The following is an 18,907-nucleotide window of genomic DNA, read 5'->3' on the forward strand; positions in this document are numbered from 1 at the left end:
TTGGCTGACAAATGGGCGTGTGATGGGCAGGGTGAGCAGTAGTGTGTGTGTGTGTGTGTGTGTGTGTGTGTGTGTGTGTGTTTGACATACATTTTTATTGAGATATAATAAAAATTCGCCCTTTAAAAGTATAACTAAAGTACAGCTTGGTGGCTTTTGGCAGATTCCCATACAAGTTGTACCACCTTACCACTAATTCCAGGACATTTTTCTCACCCCCTAAGAAGCCCCAACCTATTAGCAGCCACTCATCTCTCCGCCCCCTCCACTATCAGTCTTTTCTGTCTCAGTGTATTTGTCTGAGAAGTTGTTGTTGTTATTTGTATCAGGGTTTGAACCCAAGACGCTTAACCACTGAGCCACAAACCCGACCCTTTTTATTATTTTTATTTTGAGATGGGGTCTCGCTAAGTTCCTTGGGGCCTCGCTAAATGCTGAGGCTGGCTTTGAGCCCGAGAACTTCCTGCCTCGGCCTCCCAAACTGTTGGTATTAGAGGCCAGGGGCACCGTGCCGGCAGCAATTTTTTTTTTTAATATTTATTTTTCAGTTGTACTTGGACACAGTATCTTTGTTTTATTTATTTATTTTTATGTGGTGCTGAAGATCAAACCTAGGGCGAGCACTCTACCGCTGAGCCACAACCCCAGCACGATCAATTGTGTTTTAATTGAAGGGTGAAAAGGTAGGTGTTTGTTGAAAGGGGGTGGCAATAGTGGGATTTGAGGCTACTGGGGTGATAAAGCTAATCAAAGTACTGCAAAGGGTGGTACAGTAATACGACTAGCATAGGAGCCCCGGAAAGATTGACTAGGGGCAGATGGAGTGGGAATCTTTGAAAGGGGATAGTGGAGATTGGTTAAAGGTCCTGTGGAGAGAAAGAGGTGGGCTGTAAGATATGAAAACAGGGGTGGAGACAGTGGAGAGGAGTGTAATTTTGCCCGAGAAACCCAGGTGCTTGGGCTCTGGAGAATTGTAGGTGGAGGGAAGAAATTCTATAGAAACAGGTGAATGGCTACTGAAGATGAAATTTAAGAATCTATGGATTTCTAGAATGATTATCCTGCTTTGGAGTTTTTTAATTTTAATTTTTAGTTTTTAATAGACCTTTATTTTTTAAATTTATATGTGGTGCTGAGAATCTAACTTAGTGCCTCACACATGATAGGAAAGTGCACTACCGCCCCAGCCCTTGCTTTGGAGTTTTTATCTTGGCTAATCCTCGTGGCAACTCAGAGATAGTCTAAGTAAGTATGAATATTCCCATTGTGCAGTTGAAGAACCAATTTTTTAGAGGTGACTTGCTTATGCTTATAAGATTACTAAATAGGGAAAATTGAGTTGAGATTAAGGAATACTTGATAAAACTATCAATGGAAAGTGATAGGGAATTGAGGTCAGGCAATGTTAATATGATGGCAATTCAGCTATTAAGAAGTCTGTATTGTTATGATAGGTCAAGGTTTGTTTTAGTACCTCTTAAATAAAGAAAAGTTCAAATGGGTTAGAAGTATAGCTCAGCGGTACAGAACTTGCTGAGCATGTATGAGGCCCTGAAAAAAGAAAAATACAAAAAACAAACAGTGAAATAATATATTACATTCCCATGTACCCATTCCCCAACTCCCACAGTGATTTACTCCTGCCAATTTAGTTTCAGCTATATTCCTATTCATTCCTATCCCCCAACTCCAAATTATTTTAAAGGGGATCTTAGGCATACCATCTCATCTGTAAATATTTCAGTATAAAATATTTATAGATCACACTCTCCTTTTAATATGCTCATAATATCCTTGTCATGCAAAATTTAATAATAAGTCTTAATATCATCTAGAAAGGTTCCTCCCCTGTCCCTGTACTTGGGGTTGAACCCAGAGGTATTCTAGCAGTGAATCATATCCACAGCCCTTTATATTTTTTGAGATAGGGTATTGCTAAGTTACCCAGGCTCTGGAACTTGTGATCCTTCTGCTTAGCCTCCCAAGTAACTGGGATTTCAGGTATATGCCAGTACACCCAGTAGGACTTTTTTTTTTTTTTTTTTTAAATGTGGTATCCATTTGATACAAGGGGGGAAAACAGTGCGAATACTTTTATGTTTGACTCTTAAGAATATAGTGTAACTGTCTCTTGATTTTTCCAGTAGATCCTGCTGTCCTAACTGTTCCATTTAAAAAAATAAAGTAGCTCATTCAGTGCAAAAAAGTTTGAAGACACATTTGCTAGCTCCCTGCTGCCCTGCCCATTTTTTTTTCTGGTACTGGGAATTGAACCCAGATGTGTTTTACCACTGAACTACTATCCTAGACCTTTTTTAAATTTTTTATTTTGAGGCAGGGTCTTGCTGAGTTGCTGAGTCTGACCTTAAGTCTGTGATCCACCTGCCTCAGCCTCCCAAGTCACTAGGATTACAGGTGTTGCTGGCTTTTTACTGGATGGAATTTTGTGATGGCAGGAGAGAAATAGAAGTGAAATATATTGCAGTATGCACAACTAACTCTTATTGTGCTCTAAATATTTGGGCAATTTGATTATGCTTTGATAATTTTATAGATTGTGAAAAGTCATTTACTGTGGGTTTAATAGTTTTCTATGGCTGATAATGTATCACCACACATTTAGTGCTTGAAATAACACAGATGTATTATTTTATACATTTATAGAAGTCCAAAATGAGTCTCAGTGGGTTAAAATCAGTGTGTAAACAAGACGTTGTTCCTTTCTGGAAGTTTCTAGGGGAGAATTCATTTCCTTGCCTCATCCAGCTTCTAGAGGCTGTCACTTTCCTTGGTTTATGTCCCCCTGTCTTTCTCCATCTTCTAAGACACCAGTGATGCATCTTTCTGATCATTTTTCTGTCAACACTTGTCAGACAACAGCTGGGGAAAATTTTCTGCTTTTAAGGACCTAGGTGATGGGATTAGACCTATTTGGATACTCCAGGATAATCTTCCCATGTAAAAATCTTCTTATTTAATCACACCTGAAAGGTCCCTTTGCAGGTAACAATCATAGGTTCCATAGATTAAGAAGTTGACAACTTTGGATTTGTTTTTCTGCCTACCACAATGTGTTTTGGAATAGTTTGCTGAGGCTTAAGAAAGTAGGAGGTTTTCTTTGCTTCTGCAAATGCAACAAGAATGCCATCACATATGATAGTGGATAATGGTTAGAGCTAGAGAGGACTGTTGCCTTTTAATTTTATGTCATGCTGAGAATGAAACCCAGGGTCTCATACATGCTAGGCAAGTGCTCCCCCACTAAGCCACAACTGCAGCCCTGAACATATGGTTTTAATAGGGCATATTCATTGCTTGGAAGGTATTTACAGAATTGTCTTTTAGCATATCATCACACTACAGACTGATCACTAACAATTGAGGGTTAGGTGGAAGTTCCTCATTACATAGCTAAGTGGTTTCTGAAATGTGGAAATTTCTTTTTGTACTTGAATTGAGGTCTGAAAAATGCTATTGGAAATGTACTTTGATTTTGGAGAATGTATTTGCTGTATATTTGTGTGGGAATGGAGACCTCATTCTTGTTTTTATTTTTTATTTCTGGTACCATGGAGGGAATCCAGGGGTATTTGACCACTGAACCACATCCCTAGTCCTTTTTAATAATTTTATTTAGAGGCAGAGTTTCACTGAGTTGCTAAAGCTGGCTTTGAACTTGGGTCCTCTTGCTTTAGCCTCCTGAGCTGCTGAGATTATAGGTGTATGCCATTGTGCCTGGCTTCTTGTTATTTATTTATTTATTTATTTATTTATTTAATACAGAGACTGAACCCGGGGGTGTTTAGCCACGGAGCCATATCCCCAGCTATATCTATTTTTGAGAATAGATTGTTTACAGCCTCGATAAATTGCAGAGGCTGACTTCAAACCTGCCGTCCTCCTGCCTCAGCTTTCCAAGCTGCTGGGATTATAGGCATGTACCTACAATTGTTTTTTTTTTTTTCTTTTAAATATTTTTGGTTGTAGATGGACACAATATCTTTAATTAATTAATTTATTTTTATGGTGCCAAGGATTGAACCCAGTTCCTCACATATGCTAGGCAAGTGCTCTACCATTAAGCCATAAACCCAGCCCCTCTTGTTTTAGACAGCATAGGAAGTATATAAAACAACTTAATGTTACTTATGATTCAAGGAATGTTGGTTGTTCTTGAAATGACTTCAAGAGGTTTTATACATAAGCAATGTGGTCTTCTGATTTTAGTTTGAATTCATTAAGAATTACTATCAAGTCTGCAGCAAAAACTAATTTCCACACACTTTATTATTATTATTATTATTTTTTTCCACACACCTTGCAGTTTACAGGGGTTGTAAAATTTGTTAGGCTAAGCCTTTTTTGCTCCATAGGTTTTTTCACCACCATCAATTGTTACACATCTTAGCAGGTTCTGCTTTAGATTCTCCTGAGTTAATATTTTAAAAATTAGTTTTGAAAATATTCATGGTTGTAATCATTCCATATGGACTGTAACTTGAGTAACTTTTCACTGAAGGATTCAGATGTTAAAGATGTTTGTTTTCTCTGGACACATTTCTTTGGCTGCTGTAATCTAAGACAATTTAACTCACTATTGATAAATGTCTTTGTTTACTTGATTAACAAATTAGCCATTTGGAAATGTGCTTTGGCTGTAGCCTCATAGTAATTTTTTATGTTTGGGAAGACATTCTGTTGTGATGATTTACCCTGTGTTACATTTTCCCATCCTCCTGGTCATTGCTCTCATGTGTTGGGAGTGAGTGGTGTGGTTGGGCAACTCAGGATATTGTGACAGATGCTTAGTCGGCTAATGTTTCCTATGTAGTATTCTTTAGTACAGCTATGGTGCTGGATGTCTAATTAGATTAAGAAAGCTATACTTAACTGTAAGTTGAACGTATGGCATCAGAGTTTACTTTTTTGTGTGTTGACATGATTATACTCACAAATAAAAAATAATCATAGTATGGCAATATGCATGACACTTGAATTACTGTTGAATTGTTGTTATTACAGTTATTTTTGCTGTACTGGGGATTGAACCCAGGCCTTGCACATACTAGGCAAGTGCTCCACCACTGAGCTATACCCCGAGCACCTTTCTAAAATTTTGAGACAAGGGTCTTGCCAAATTGCCAAGACTGGCCTCAAACTTTCAATTCTTCTGCCTTGACCTCCTGAGTGCTGGGATTATAGGCATGTACCACCATGCCTGGCTAATATTGTTGAGTTGTAACTTGTCATGGAGAAGTGTGGTCTGCTGAGTAGTGGTATAAAGAGCTGAGGATGCCACACATAGTCTCTGTAACAACTCCTCATCTCTGCTGTCACATCAGAAATATAGCTACAGACAGTATGTAAACAAAAGAGCATGGTTGTGTTATATGACTTTCTAGATGGACACTGAAATTTTAATCTCATATAATTTCTACATGTCACAAAATATTATTTGTTCTCCCCCCCCCCCCAGCCATTTAAAAATATAAAAATCAGTCTTTGGGCAGCAGGCTCGATTTGGTCCTTGGGTCATCATTTGCTGACTTATGATCTAGGCAGTGAGAATAACAGTAATACCTCCTGGATTGAGGTGAAGGATGGATCAGTCGGTGTGTGTGAGACACTGGGAGTAGTCCCTGGGGGACATAGTAGGTGCTATATAATGTTTTTTATTATTACTGTTGGTGTTTTTATTATTCTCTCTAAGGATATTACTTTTAGGTTTTGATTTTGTCTTAGAATCTTGTTTTCTATGATTCCGTTTTTCAGTTTGTTTTGGCTTCTGTATTTCATGTTGGAGGCTTTCATTACAAATTAATGATTTTGCCTGTCTTTTCTTGAGATTGAGATGCGCCCCCCCAGCCCCGCCTCCCATATTGGTTGGAAGCTTTTTGTGTAAGTGGATTTTGTTGAGTGGTGGGCATGCCATAAGGTGGTAAGGAGTGTTTTAAGTATGGGAGGGAGGAATCCTAAATGTCCTTGGGACCCATTCAGTTTCTCTTGAGAAGAATCCTCCAATCTCTTGCTTCAGAGCATGGGAAACCCACTGGGTAACTGTGTAGCCAATTGAGATTATCTTCATTTTTGTAGTTTCATCCTCCACCTCATTACCTTCCCAATCTTGGCCCTGGAGTCCCAGATTCTTCTAGCCAGCTTCGTTCAGAAAGCGCACTTAACAGCTCCTCCTGGGGATGGGGACACGGCCCTCTGCACCTTGCCTCTTTTCTCTGGTGCTTTGACTTGCTCTGTAGCCTTCTCAGGATTCCACGTAGTGATCTACTTGCTTGTTACTATCCCTCTTTGCAGGCACTTAGGTTGGGGCCTCCTCAACTTTGTGGGTTTGGTTACACTCTTCTGTCACCTTTCCATCTTCCACACCTCCCCTGAATACATATATATGTTTTTTCTTTTCAGTGCTGAATATTGAACCTAGGACCTTAGGCATGCTAAGCAAGCATTCTGCCCCTGAGCTAAATACCTAGGCCCTGATCTTATTTTTGTGGCATGTCTTTTAATTTTCACTGTTCTCATTTACTGGTGTGGCATACCCAACTGTACTTATTATAGCACTTAAAACATAGCAGCCTTTCAAAGAGTATTCTATTACTTGATGAACGTAGGATGCCTGTAGCATTCAACACGTCCCGTGGCTAGTGACCATTGGCCATTACTTTGGTTTCCTATTTCAACTTAGAGATTTCTCCTTAACCCTTTAAATTCCAAGTTTTCAATTCTGTGAACATAATATTCAAATATTATTTCAAAGTTATAAATGGTATATTGGTTGCTCCATTTAAGTTTGTTTGTTTGTTTAGACCAGGGAGTGAACTCAGCCACTGGACCACTGAGCCATACCCCCAGCCCTATTTTGTATTTTATTTAGAGACAGGGTCTCACTGAGTTGCTTAGTGCCTCGCCATTGCTGAGGCTGCCTTTGAACTTGCAATTCTCTGGTCTCAGCCTCCTGAGTCACTGGGATTACAAGTATGTACCACTGCGCCTGGCTCCATTTAAGTTTTTATAGGTGTTCCACATCTGGGACCTTGGGACAAAATGGGTTAAAGCCTTTTGAGCATAAATTAGGCATATACATATTTGTTTCTTTTTTAGGAGACAGGAAAATTGTTTTGGGATATTTTGGAATATTTGATGGTTTCTTTATGGAGCAAATATAGCTTTTGATTTATGTTTTCTCAAACTAGAATGGGACAAAGTGCACTATGGTGTTGTTTACTTATTTTGAAGATGTTAGGATAGAATTTGGCTATTATGGATTTTCATATTCACTAATGTTTATTTCCCATTAAGGCATATTGGGTTAGGAGATAGTGAATCGCTACACAAAAAAGAAGAGATTTAATTTTATATTTATAGTAAATATTTCACAAATTATATACAACACATTGAGCATACCATCTCTTGCTTCACTGTATAGTTTTGGCCCATGATGGTAAAATTGACTTGGGAAAGTAACTGATCTAAGAAGTTTGATAAGGGTTAGACAGCCAGACAAGGCATATAGGAAGGGTAGTTAAATTCTAAATGAGTAGTGAAGTGAGTGCTCTAGGATTACAGAGGGAAAAAGAGGATCATGCTGTGAGGAAGTGAGCAGGCTTGAAGGTGTGTGGAACAAGTGCAGGGCTGTTGAAAGGCACACCTGTGTGGCAGGAGGAGAGTGTGGATGAACACCATAGACACTAAGACAACTTTACCTTTGTTATGACACTTATTTGCAAATTAAGGTTTACAGAGTGCTTGTATCAAAAATCACTTTTTTAAAAAATGGAAATGCCTATGCCTTACCTTGCCATTATGAATTTTGGCTCCAAGAATTTGTAATTTTAACCACATGCTCCTCAGTTATTTCTGCACATATCTAAGTTTTAGTACCACAGGTTTGGAGAGTAGTTGTCTATATGTGAGATTATAGAATATCAGTATTTAGTCTTTCTAGTAATGAAGAATTTATTCATTGAATGTTTTTGAGCTGGTTAATGAAATGATGAAAGTAGTGATTTTGTTAATATTAAAAATAAATTATATTTGATCATTTATTTGACTATGCTTTCTCTGTGCCAGGTCCTTTATTAAGTGCTTGCATACATCATTTTGCTTGATTCTCAGAAAATCTTATGAGCCCTAAGTATGGATTTTTTTTTTTTTTTTGTTATACTATGGGATTTTATAAGTGTTAAAATGGATATTCAAACTTGAGCTATATAGATTTAGCGTGGTCTATCGCATACTAAAACCTTTGGTCTCACTTGCTATGTTGGACTGAATTTTCTGTTTTATAAGGATTAATTTAGTGGTGGAATGTAGAAAGTGAGTTAAAAATTGAGAGATTGGAAGCAAAGAAATAAGGATACTGTTGCACTAAATCATGTGAGATTATAGAAACACATTGAGCATACCATCTCTTGCTGGCATGGGCTACATGGAGGTAGTAGATTATAAAGGAAGAGCTGGATTTAGCCATCTCTTCATAAAATCAACTCAAAATAGATTGAAGATCTAGAAGTTAGATCAGAAACTATGCAACTCCTAGAGGAAGACATAGGGTCAACACTCTAGTATATAGGCACAGGCAGTAGCTTTCTCAGTTGTACATGTTGTAGAAGAACCTATAGGACTTGATGATGTCATTGGAGAGTCATCCTAGTAAAGTGGTAAAGACCAAGGACTCTGGAATTAGATTGCTTGGGTTCAAATCCTGGTTTGGCCATCATCCTAGGATCTCTGGGACTCTGGTCAAATTACTTATGTCCCCTGTGCTTTAGTTTCCTCATTTCTAAATTGAGATAATAGTACCCACCTCTTAGGATTGATCCAAGGACTAAATGAGTCAATAATTGTAAAGCACTAAACTAGTTTCTGGCATATAGACTAGAAATAAGAAATGTAAACAAATTGATTAAACAAAAGTGCCATTACACATACTGTTCCCTTTGTCTCAGATTTTCTATATTCCCATGGCTGCTTTATTTTTCTCTTTCCACATTTTTTATTGGTGCATTATAGTTGTACCATAATGATGGAATTTGTTGTTATATATATGTACATGCACACAATATAACAATATACTTTGGCCAATATCACTCCCCAGCCCTTCCCACCCCTCCTCTCCTCCTGTCCCCTGATCCCTTTCCTCGACTGATCTCCCTTTGGTTTTTAGTCCCCTATCTTTCTTTTCCTTTTTCCTCTGTAGCATCCACATAGGAGAGACAACATATGACCCTTTCTTTATGGATGAGTAAAACTCCATGGTGTATGTATTCATTTATCCATTAATGGATACCTAGGTTGGTTACATAGTTTAGCTATTGTGAATTGTGCTGCCATAAACATGGGTATGCATGTGCCACTGTAGTATGATGACTTTAATTCTTCAGGATAAATACCAAGGACTCTTACAGATGGGTCATATAGTGGCTCCATTCCTGGTCTTTTGAGGAACCTCCATACTGATCTCCATAATGGTTGTACTAATTTTACAGTCCTACCAAGAGTGTAAAAGAGTTCCTTTTTCTTCACATCCTCTCATTATTCATTATTATTTCTATTCTTTTTTATTATTGTATTCTTGATGAATGATAATCTGACTGGTGAGGTAAAATCTCATTGTAGTTTTTTATTTTTTAATTTTTTAGTTTTCAGCGGACACAACATCTTTGTTTGTATGTGGTGCTGGGGATCGAACCCGGGCCGCATGCATGCCAGGCGAGCGAGCTACCGCTTGAGCCACATCCCCAGCCCTCATTGTAGTTTTGATTTGCATTTCCCTAATTGCTAGTGATGTTGAACATTTTTTACATGTATTTATTGACTAATTGTATTTCTTCTTTTGGGAAGTGTCTATTAATTCATTTGTCCATTTATTTGGGTTTTTTTTGGTATTAAGTTTTTTTTTTTTTTGAGCTCTATGTATTCTGGATATTAATCCTCTGTAAAAAGAGTAGTCAGCAAAGATTTTCTCCCATTTTGTATGTTCTCTCTTCACATTCCTGATTGTTTCCTTTGCTGCGCAGAGGCTTTTTAACTTGATGCCATCCCATTTATTAACTCTCAGCATTATTTCCTAAACTTTAGAGGTCCTGTTGAAAAAGTTGTTGCCAGTGCCTATATGCTTGAAGTGGTAACCCTGTGTTTTCTTCTAGAAATTGCATAGTTTATGGGTCTAACTCCTAGGTCTTTGATCCATTTTGAGTTGGTTTTTGTGTGGAGTGAGAGATAAGGATCTAGTTTCATTCTTCTACATACCAGAACCAAATTTCCCTGCACCATTTGTTAAAAATGTTGTGTTTTTTTCCATGCATAGTTTTGGCACTTTTGTCAAGGATCAGATGACTGTATAGGTGTGGGTTTGTCTCTGTGTCTTCTATTCCCTACCATTGGTCTATGTGTCTGTTTTTATGCCAGAATCATAGTTTTCTGTTACGATAGCTCTGAAGTATAATTTGAAGTCAGATACTGTGATGTCCCCAGCATTGCTTTTCTGGCTTAGAATTGCTTTGGCTATTCTGGGTCTTCTATTCTTCCAAATGAATTTTATGACTGTTTGTTCTAGTTTTGTGAAGAATGTCATTGGTATTTTGATGGGGATCTATTGCTTTTTTTTGGGTTGGGAGGAGGTACCAGGGATTGAACCTGGGGATACTTAACCAACTGAACCACATCTCCATCCCTTTTGATTTTTAAATTTTGAGACAAGGTTAAGTGTGACTGAGTTACTGAGGCAGGCTTTGAACTTGAAATCTTGCTGCCTTAGCCTCCTGAGCTGCTGGGATTATAGGTGTTGTCCACTGTGCCAGTGATCCATGTCTCCTTGTATATAAACAACTCCATTGCAGCACTTAACCATATTGTATTTTAGTAATTTATTGGCATATTGTTTTTCCCATTAGGATTTTAGTTTATTAATGGCAGAAGCCCAGTTTTATTCATTGTTGTGTTTTTAGTAATCATCCTAACACCTAGAATTTATAGTACATGTGTGATAGTTATTTGTGGAAGAGCACTTGGTTTTGTGAGATTACATGAACCAAGAATGCTGATAACATTGATAGACGTAGTGACTTTTCAAATGGTTTTGTATTTTGGGGGACAAAAGATAAAGTCTATTTTAAGATTTAATATGATATAATGACATCAAATTTTAATATCAAGCAAGATTTATGGTTGAGTTTTGACTAAGAAGTGAAGATTGAACAAATAGTAGTAGGATCACTTATATAACACAAGCCAGGAGTACATTCATATTCATCCTGAAGGATAAGAAAGCATACTCCACTTAACTATTGCTTTTTAACTTTATAACATGTTTATTGTTGGAAAAAAATCAAGCAGTACTGGACATAAAGTGAAGGCCCCTCCCCCAGGTTGCAGCCCCATTTTTCAGAGGTAAGTGGTCTTGAAATGTTGCTTATGCCTTCTGTGAGCGATCTATAAGCATCCTATATGAACTTCATGTTTATCAACTCACAGTGGATCAAGGACCACTTTGAGTAGACCAGAGACCCTGTGCCTACTATAAGAAAAAGTAGGCTCAAATCTCCATCATGTTGGCTTGCGAACTGAATTCCTCAAAAAACAAACAAACAAACAAAAAAACTCCTAAAGTGCAAGAAGTAAAATCATAAATCAATAAATGAAATGGTTTGAAACTAAAAAGCTTCTTCATAACAAATGAAACAATCAAGAATGTGAAGAGAGAGCCTACGGAATGAGAGAAAATCTTTGCCACCTGTACCTCAGATAGAGCATTAATCTCTAGGATATATAAAGAACTCAAAAAACTTAACAGCAAAAAACAAATAACCCAATCAATAAATGGGCTAAGGAACTGAACAGACACTTCACAGAAGAAGAAATGTAATTGATCAACAAACATGAAAAAATGTTCAGCAATTAGAGAAACGCAAATCAAAACTAAGATTTCATCTCACTCCAGTCAGAATGGCAATTATCAAGAATATAAGCAACAATAAATGTTGGAGAGGATGTGGGGGAAAATGTGGACTCGTATATTGCTTGTGGGACAGCAAATTGGTGTAGCATTCTGAAAAGCAGTATGGAGATTCCTTAGAAAACTTGGAATGGAACCACCAGCTATCCCTCTCTTCAGTCTATACCCAAAGGACTTAAAATCAGCACACTAGAGTGATGTAGCCACATCAATGTTTATAGCAGCTCAATTCACAGTAGCTAAACTATGGAACCAACCTGGATGCCCTTCAATAGATGAATGAATAAAGAAACTGTGGTATATATACACAATGGAATATTACTCAGCATTAAAGGAATAAAATTATGGCATTTGCTAGTAAATGGATGGAACTAGAGAATATCATGCTAAGTGAAGTAAGCCAATCCCGGCCAAATGTTTTCTTTGATAAGCAGATGATCAAAGTGGTGGGTGTGGGGTGGGTGTGGTGGTGCAAGCCTGTAATCCCAGCACCTGCGTGGGGGTGCTGAGACAGGTAGATTGCAAGTTCAAAGCCAGTCTCAGCAAAAATGAGGCGCTAACCAACTCAGTGTGACCATGTCTCTAAATAAAATACGAAATAGAGCTGGGGATATGGTTCAGTGGTCGAGTGCTCCAAGTTCAATCACTGGTACCCTAAAAACAAACAAACAAAAAAACATAGTTGGGTGTAAGGGAAGAATGAAGGAACTTTGGATTGTGCATAAGGGAGTGAGAAGAAGGGTGGGGTTGTGGGGATTGGAAGGACTATAGAATGAGACTGACATTATTACCCAATATACATGTATGATTACACTACCATTGTGACTCTGCACCACGTACAGCCAGAGGAATGAGAACTTTTGCTCCATTTGTGTACAATAAATACATTCTACTGTCACAAATTATTAATTAGAACAAATTAAGAATTTAAAAATAATATACATGTATGATTACACTATCATTGTGACTCTGCACCATGTACAGCCAGAGGAATGAGAACTTGTGCTCCATTTGTGTACAATGTGTCAAAATGCATTCCACTGTCATGAATTACTAATTAGAACAAATTAAGAATTTAAAAATAATTCAAGGAATAATAAATGTTGGCAAGGATATGGGGAAAAAGGCACACTTGTACATTTCTGGTGGGACTGCAAATTGGTGCAACCACTATGGAAAGCAGTATGGAGATTCCTCAGAAAACTTGGAATGGAACCACCATCTTACTCAGTTATTCTACCCCTTAGCATACCCAAAGGAGTTAAACTTAGTATACTACAGTTACGCAGCCACACAATGTTTATAGCAGTTCAGTTCACAATAGCTAAGTTATAGAACCCACCTAGGTGCCCTTCAACAGATGATGAATAAAGAAAATGTGGTACATATACTCAGTGGAATATTACTCAGCTATAAAGAAGGATGAAGTTATGGCACTTGCCAGTAAATGGATGGAACTGGAGACTATTGTGCTAAGTGAAATAAGCCAATCCCCAAAAATCAAAGGCCGAATATTATTTCTGATATATGGTTGCTAACTAACCATAAGTGAGTGGGAGAGTATACTCACTGGATTAGACAAAGGGGAATGAGGGAAGGAAGTGTGGACAAGAATAGGAAAGATAGTAAATGAATCGGACATGACTTTCCTGTGTTCATATATGAATACATGACCTATGTAACTCCACATCATGTACAACCACGAAAATTGGACGTTACATTATATTCCATGTATGTTTGATATGTCAAAATACATTCTACTGTCAAGTATAACTAAAAAAGAACAGACTGGAGCAGTGGTGCATGTCTGTAATTCCAGCAGCTTGGGAGGTTGGGACAGGCAGATTGGGAGTTCAAAACCAGCCTCAGCAACTTAGAAAGGCCCTAAGCAACTCTGTGAGACACTGTCTCTAAAAATACAAAAAGGGTTGGGGATATGGATCAGTAGTTTAGTGCCCCTGGGTTCAATCCCTAGTACCAGAAAATTAAAAATAAAAACATAAAAAGAACAAATAAAAAAATTAAGTTCATGTTTATTTACATAAATGAGAGCCTACTTGTGTTTCACCTATTCTGTATCCTTATTTTTACCTGAATTATTTAGGATATTTTTACATATTCACATGTTGAAGATCTCTTTCTCTCTGTCTCCCTGTCTCTCTCTCTTTTGCTACTGGGGATTAAACCCAGGGTTGCTTAATCACTGAGCTACATCCCTAGTCCTTTTTTAAATTTTATTTTGAGACTGGGTCTCCCTAAGTTGCTTAGTGTCTTGCTAAATTGCTGAGGCTGTCTTTTAACTTGTGGTCCTCCTGCCTCAGCCTCTGGAGCCTCTGGGATTAAAGTTGTGTGTCTCATTCTTTTCAGTGTCTGCAGAGTATTCCACAATGCAGTTAATCCCCAGACAGTGATCATTTGGGTTGTTATTGCAAGCAATATGATATGATTGACATCTGCATGCATAGAACTGACTTGTCACCTTTTATGAGTTTACCCATGGGATAATAAGTTTTTAAAAACAAAATTGTTGTTACAAACAGCAGGTACACTTAAACTTTTGATAGATATTGCCAAATAGCTACACACTATTGGTCTGTTTATTTACTACTCTCACACTGTCATTAAGGTTTTTAAGCTAATCTGTGGGGTAAAACGGATTCCTTATTGCTTAATTAACACATTTTACTCCTAATGTAGGCTGAAGACCTTTTCACATGTTTACTAGTGTTGGGACCTTGGCTATTTGGGCAGATTTTTTTTGGGGGGGGAGGTATTTTCTCTTTAGCAGTATTCTGTAGGTTAATTAGGAATAAGGAAGAAATAAAGATAAAAAGCTTGATTCATGGCTTTCAGGAATAATCTACCTGGGGAGATAGAAAGGTAACATTTCGAAGGCCATCTTTTACATGGTGGGAGCTTTAGGGAATAATGAATTGGAAGGGGAAACTGAGTTTAAAAAGCATGAGTATTTTAGGAATATTGCTAGAACTGGCCTTTGGTCAGAGGTGGGAGCCAGGAGAGATTTGAAGATAGGATCAAGTATGGGCAAATTTAGAGAAAATAGCTGAAAGCCAAGGAAGTCTTCTGGTACAGTAAGAGAGTGGAGGCACTAGCTAGGAGGATTCTTTGGAGGTGGTGGAACAGTGGGCTTTTTAAGTTCCATCTCATTCTGGTTTTCATTGATAAGACCGTAGGACCAGGTGATTGTGTGTGTGTGTGTGTGTGTGTGTGTGTGTAATCCTTGGCATGAATCATTGGAGGATAGATGTCATTGGAATTCAGCTTTGATTTTGTTTTCTCTGGGGGTAGAGAGCATGTGGAGCTTGCTGCCAAAGGCCCTCAGTAACTAGTTCTCTTTTGCTAGGCTGAACTTTTTCCACCTGGGCATTTCAGCTGCTCAGGCATTGGCTTCACTCGCTCTTCTCAGCCAATAGTGCCCTCATGTTGCTGCCTGGGCTGGGGTGAATGCCCAGGGTATTCTGGCCAGGCCTTATAGTAGCCCCTGGGCTCTGGCCTTTCTGCCTGTGGGCAGGAATTACTGTTCTCACACTTTTTTTTTTTTTTTTTTAAAGGAGAAACCTTTTATTGGCACAGTCATTCCTTGTTAAATTGACAGGGTGAAGATGTAATTTTTCAAAAACAGTAAAAGCTGATTTCTCCCAAACTAGTTTCAATGTAGTAGTCAAGGTCAGTAGGTCAGCCAGCAAATCATGACCACTTGATTTGTTTTAAGCCAGACCATTGGGAGACAATCTGTAAAAACGAGTATAGCTCTTCCAGCTATTAGATTTGTTCATTCACATGATCAGCGGAGGTGCACAAAAAATAAAACTTCTATTAAAAAAGAATCAGCCAAGGACAGAACCAGAGAGGGCTTACAGCACTACCAAGGGTCACGGATGCAGGCGCCCTGCGTCGACGCGGCTTTCTCCAAAGGATTGCACGCCATGCCTGCTACGGACCTGTGGCATCTAGAAGGCTACTTGCTTAGAGGTACTGCTCGGCGCCGGCATTTGTCCTTCCTTTGGAAAGCCTGCAGCCAAAGCCAAAGCTTGGACGAGGGGGGGGAGGGTGTTGCAGCCAGAGCCGGAGCAGCAGGCACTACAAACAGCACTAGTCTACGGGGAAGACTCGGGGTGCACTGTGGCCATTGTCCACTGAACAGGCTGGGAGGGAGCAGGAATGAACACGTTTCCTTGGAAGACAGTTCTACCTGGAAGCGTGAGTTTGGCCTGATCCAGTTCTTTAGACCCTGTCTACAACTTCTTGTACCTTATGTGAACTCAAAGAATAAAAGATATTCTTGCCCGCATCTCACCCCCAGACCAGTTGGCTATGTTTAGGGAAACCCCCAGGACTGGCCAGCCAGGCCTGCAGCAGACTAGATCTTTGCCCAGTATTGGTCAGTGCGTAGGATTCCAGCCACAATTTCTGATTCAATTCCACAGTGATCCTCTCCTCTGAGGATTTTAAAGAACCCATTGTCACCCCAGTCAGTGTTCCAGGAGTTGGTCACCAGCCAGTAAGGGATGCCATTCTCTACCCCCCAGCCAAGGATGCGGATGGCGTGGCCTCCCATCATCTCTCCAGCAACATGCTGGTACACTCCTGATTTGTAGGTCAGGAAGTCTGAGAAGACGGTGAAGGCGCCCTCCACTGGGCCATTTTTGTAGATCTCTGCCATGATCTCCTTCTCGTTACTGGAGACGCTGTAGGAACTGTACCCATAGTGCTTGTCCTCCTTGTAGGACGGGGCGTAGCCGGGCTCACAGCTCTTGCTGCATCTGGGAGTGTCCCCCTCTCCTGTGCACTGGGGCCGGGAACCATTGACGTGGTGCTCACAGGGAGGGATGGAGTAGGGTCTGCAGCCTATGTGGGAGTCATACAGGCCACCAGAAACCAGGCCTTTTTTTGTCCAGAAGTTCCAAGCTCCAGATGGATAGCCTCCATTACAGCCGTCCCCACACTGGCTGCCACAGCAGGTGAGCATGTCCTCTGCAGACACCTCCACATTGACGTGCCCGTTGGTGTGGATGCAGATCCGATCAGACATGGCCTCCACAGCCCCAAATGCCCAGCAAGAGCCACAGGAACCCTGGTCTCTGATCTCTTTGATGGTTGGACAGTCGGGCCACTGTTCCCAAGCATCGAAGCTTTCAGGCAGATTGATGTCCTCAGCGAACCGAACTCTCTCGGGCAGCCGGAGCCCACCCAGGAAAGTGCCACACAGCCTCTTCAGGTAGCTCACGTCCACATTGTGAAAATTGCGTCCCGCCTGCCATGTGGTGTTCTGCTTGTTGATGTAGGTGATCAGTTCGTCTGACAGCGGGTGGAAAGAAGTCCTGCCCTGGGCTCTGGTCAGCACCAGTAGATAGCAGAGAAAGGCCAAAGGCCACCACATTCTGGAAACTGGATCCTGAACCCACCTGAGCAGGGCGGATTAACTGTCAGGGATGAAACTCTACCACAGTCTTCTAAGTGATGCAACTCATGCTGCAGACTGCGGGTGGCCCAGCTTTCTTGTGGAGCACAACGCCGAGAGCTGGGGCCTGTGGTAGGGGAGCAGCGAGCTCGCGGAGACGAAGGTGGAGCCGGAGCCCGAGCCGCAGTCTGTTCTCACACTTTGTGATGGTGCCCTTGGAAGCTCTTGTACCTTTTCTGGGATCCCATTTCTCTTTTTAACCAACTTAAGCTGTTTTCTATTTTATGAGGATTTTTCAATGCTTGTGATCTCCTGTGATTTCTTTTTATTTTATTTTATTTTTTAAGACAGGGTCTTATTAAGTTATGAGGCTGGCCTCAAACTTGGGTCCTTCTGCCTCAGCCTTCTGAGTAGCTGGGATTACAGGCACAGGTCATGGTGCTTAATTTCCTTGTGAATTTTTGAGCATGGCTGTTTATTCATTGACTATTTAAAAACCAAAACCAAAACAAACCAAAACAAAAAACCTCCTACATTATTTCTAGGGTTTAGTGAGAAAAGAGGAGAAGGAGACCCTGCCCTTTGTGTCAGTAAGCTGTCTTCTTGTTGTATTCTGTCTAGTATCTCCTGATATACTTGCAGTCTTTATTTATATTGTTGTTTTGGAATGATTTCACAGTGGTCCTGGTCTGAACACTTATTTTGATTTAATACCTAACTTTGTGGTCTACCCTAGCAGTTTTGAAAGTAAAGTTTATCCTGTAAATTCCAACAGAAAACAGGCAAAGGATATGAACAGGCAATGACTTCATTCTCAGTAAGAAATGCGTAAATTAAGGGGTTGGGGCTGTGGCTCAGCAGTAGCAAGCACACTTGCCTGGTATGTGTGAGGCACTGGGTTAGATTCTCAGCACCTCATATAAATAAATAAAATAAAGGTCTGTCAACAACTGAAAAAAAAGAAATATGTAAATTAAAACTGTAAATAAGAATTTTCGAGTATTAGTTGGTAAGGATCATACACTTTGTAGAAACAGGCATTGCTATAGGAGTGCAAATTGGTTTAGCCACTATGGAAGGCAAGTAGGCAGTGCCCATCAACACTAGAGATGCACATGGCCATGGACCCATGTTTCTTTTTCTCTAGATTTATCATATCTGTGTACTCATACGTGTGTGAAATGTCAAGTGACTGTATATGATATAAATAATACTTATCTGTTATTGGAGAATTATTGGTAATAACAAAATCTGTAGATTATGTAAATTTTCATCACTGTCATTATTTTATATATATATATATATATATATATATATATATATATATATATATATGGACATATAGTTGTAAAAGGAATGAAGTGCTTTATGTATAGGTAGGAAATAATTTCTAGTATGTACTGATAGGTGTTAATAGTAAAGTAAAGAGGCATATATCATGTACCATGGTTGTGTAAAAAGAACAAATACATATGTTTGTGCATAGAATATCTGTGGAACTGTGCCCAAGAAACTGG

The 18,907-nt window shown here is 39.4% G+C and overlaps 2 protein-coding genes across 7 annotated transcripts in view; one reads left to right on the forward strand and one right to left on the reverse strand.

Moving 5' to 3' along the window:
- Dym (dymeclin) overlaps positions 1 to 18,907 on the forward strand; it is a 356,427-nt gene that overhangs the window by 626 nt on the left and 336,894 nt on the right. For 2 of the 5 annotated variants that reach the window (XM_026393749.2, XM_026393750.2), the window contains exon 2: positions 605 to 683. The exons of 2 other annotated variants lie outside the window; for them this stretch is intronic. The gene's annotated coding sequence lies outside the window, so the exon portion shown is untranslated. Of the gene's footprint in view, positions 1 to 604; positions 684 to 1,166; positions 1,246 to 18,907 lie in introns of all 5 variants that reach the window. One more of the 5 variants, XM_026393752.2, reaches the window with a different exon arrangement.
- On the reverse strand, positions 16,025 to 17,382 carry LOC113186341 (cathepsin B-like). 2 transcript variants are annotated; one of them, XM_026393755.2, is made up of 2 exons: positions 17,054 to 17,197; positions 16,025 to 16,934 (listed from the first exon to the last, which is right to left on the reverse strand). In XM_026393755.2, the coding sequence occupies exons 1-2, from the start codon at positions 17,114 to 17,116 to the stop codon at positions 16,350 to 16,352; spliced, it is 648 nt and encodes a 215-aa protein (XP_026249540.1). In that variant the 5' UTR covers positions 17,117 to 17,197; the 3' UTR covers positions 16,025 to 16,349. The 2 variants fall into 2 exon arrangements, with proteins under 2 accessions (XP_026249540.1, XP_026249539.2); XM_026393754.2 differs by having other exon boundaries at positions 16,025 to 17,382.

Source organism: Urocitellus parryii, chromosome 13, assembly GCF_045843805.1.
Source record: "Urocitellus parryii isolate mUroPar1 chromosome 13, mUroPar1.hap1, whole genome shotgun sequence".
In the NCBI taxonomy this organism is placed as follows: domain Eukaryota; kingdom Metazoa; phylum Chordata; class Mammalia; order Rodentia; family Sciuridae; genus Urocitellus; species Urocitellus parryii.

Coding starts and splice junctions, on each gene's coding strand:
- LOC113186341 (XM_026393754.2), bottom strand. CDS start 17,369: ATGTGGTGGCCTTTGGCCTTTCTCTGCTATCTACTGGTGCTGACCAGA.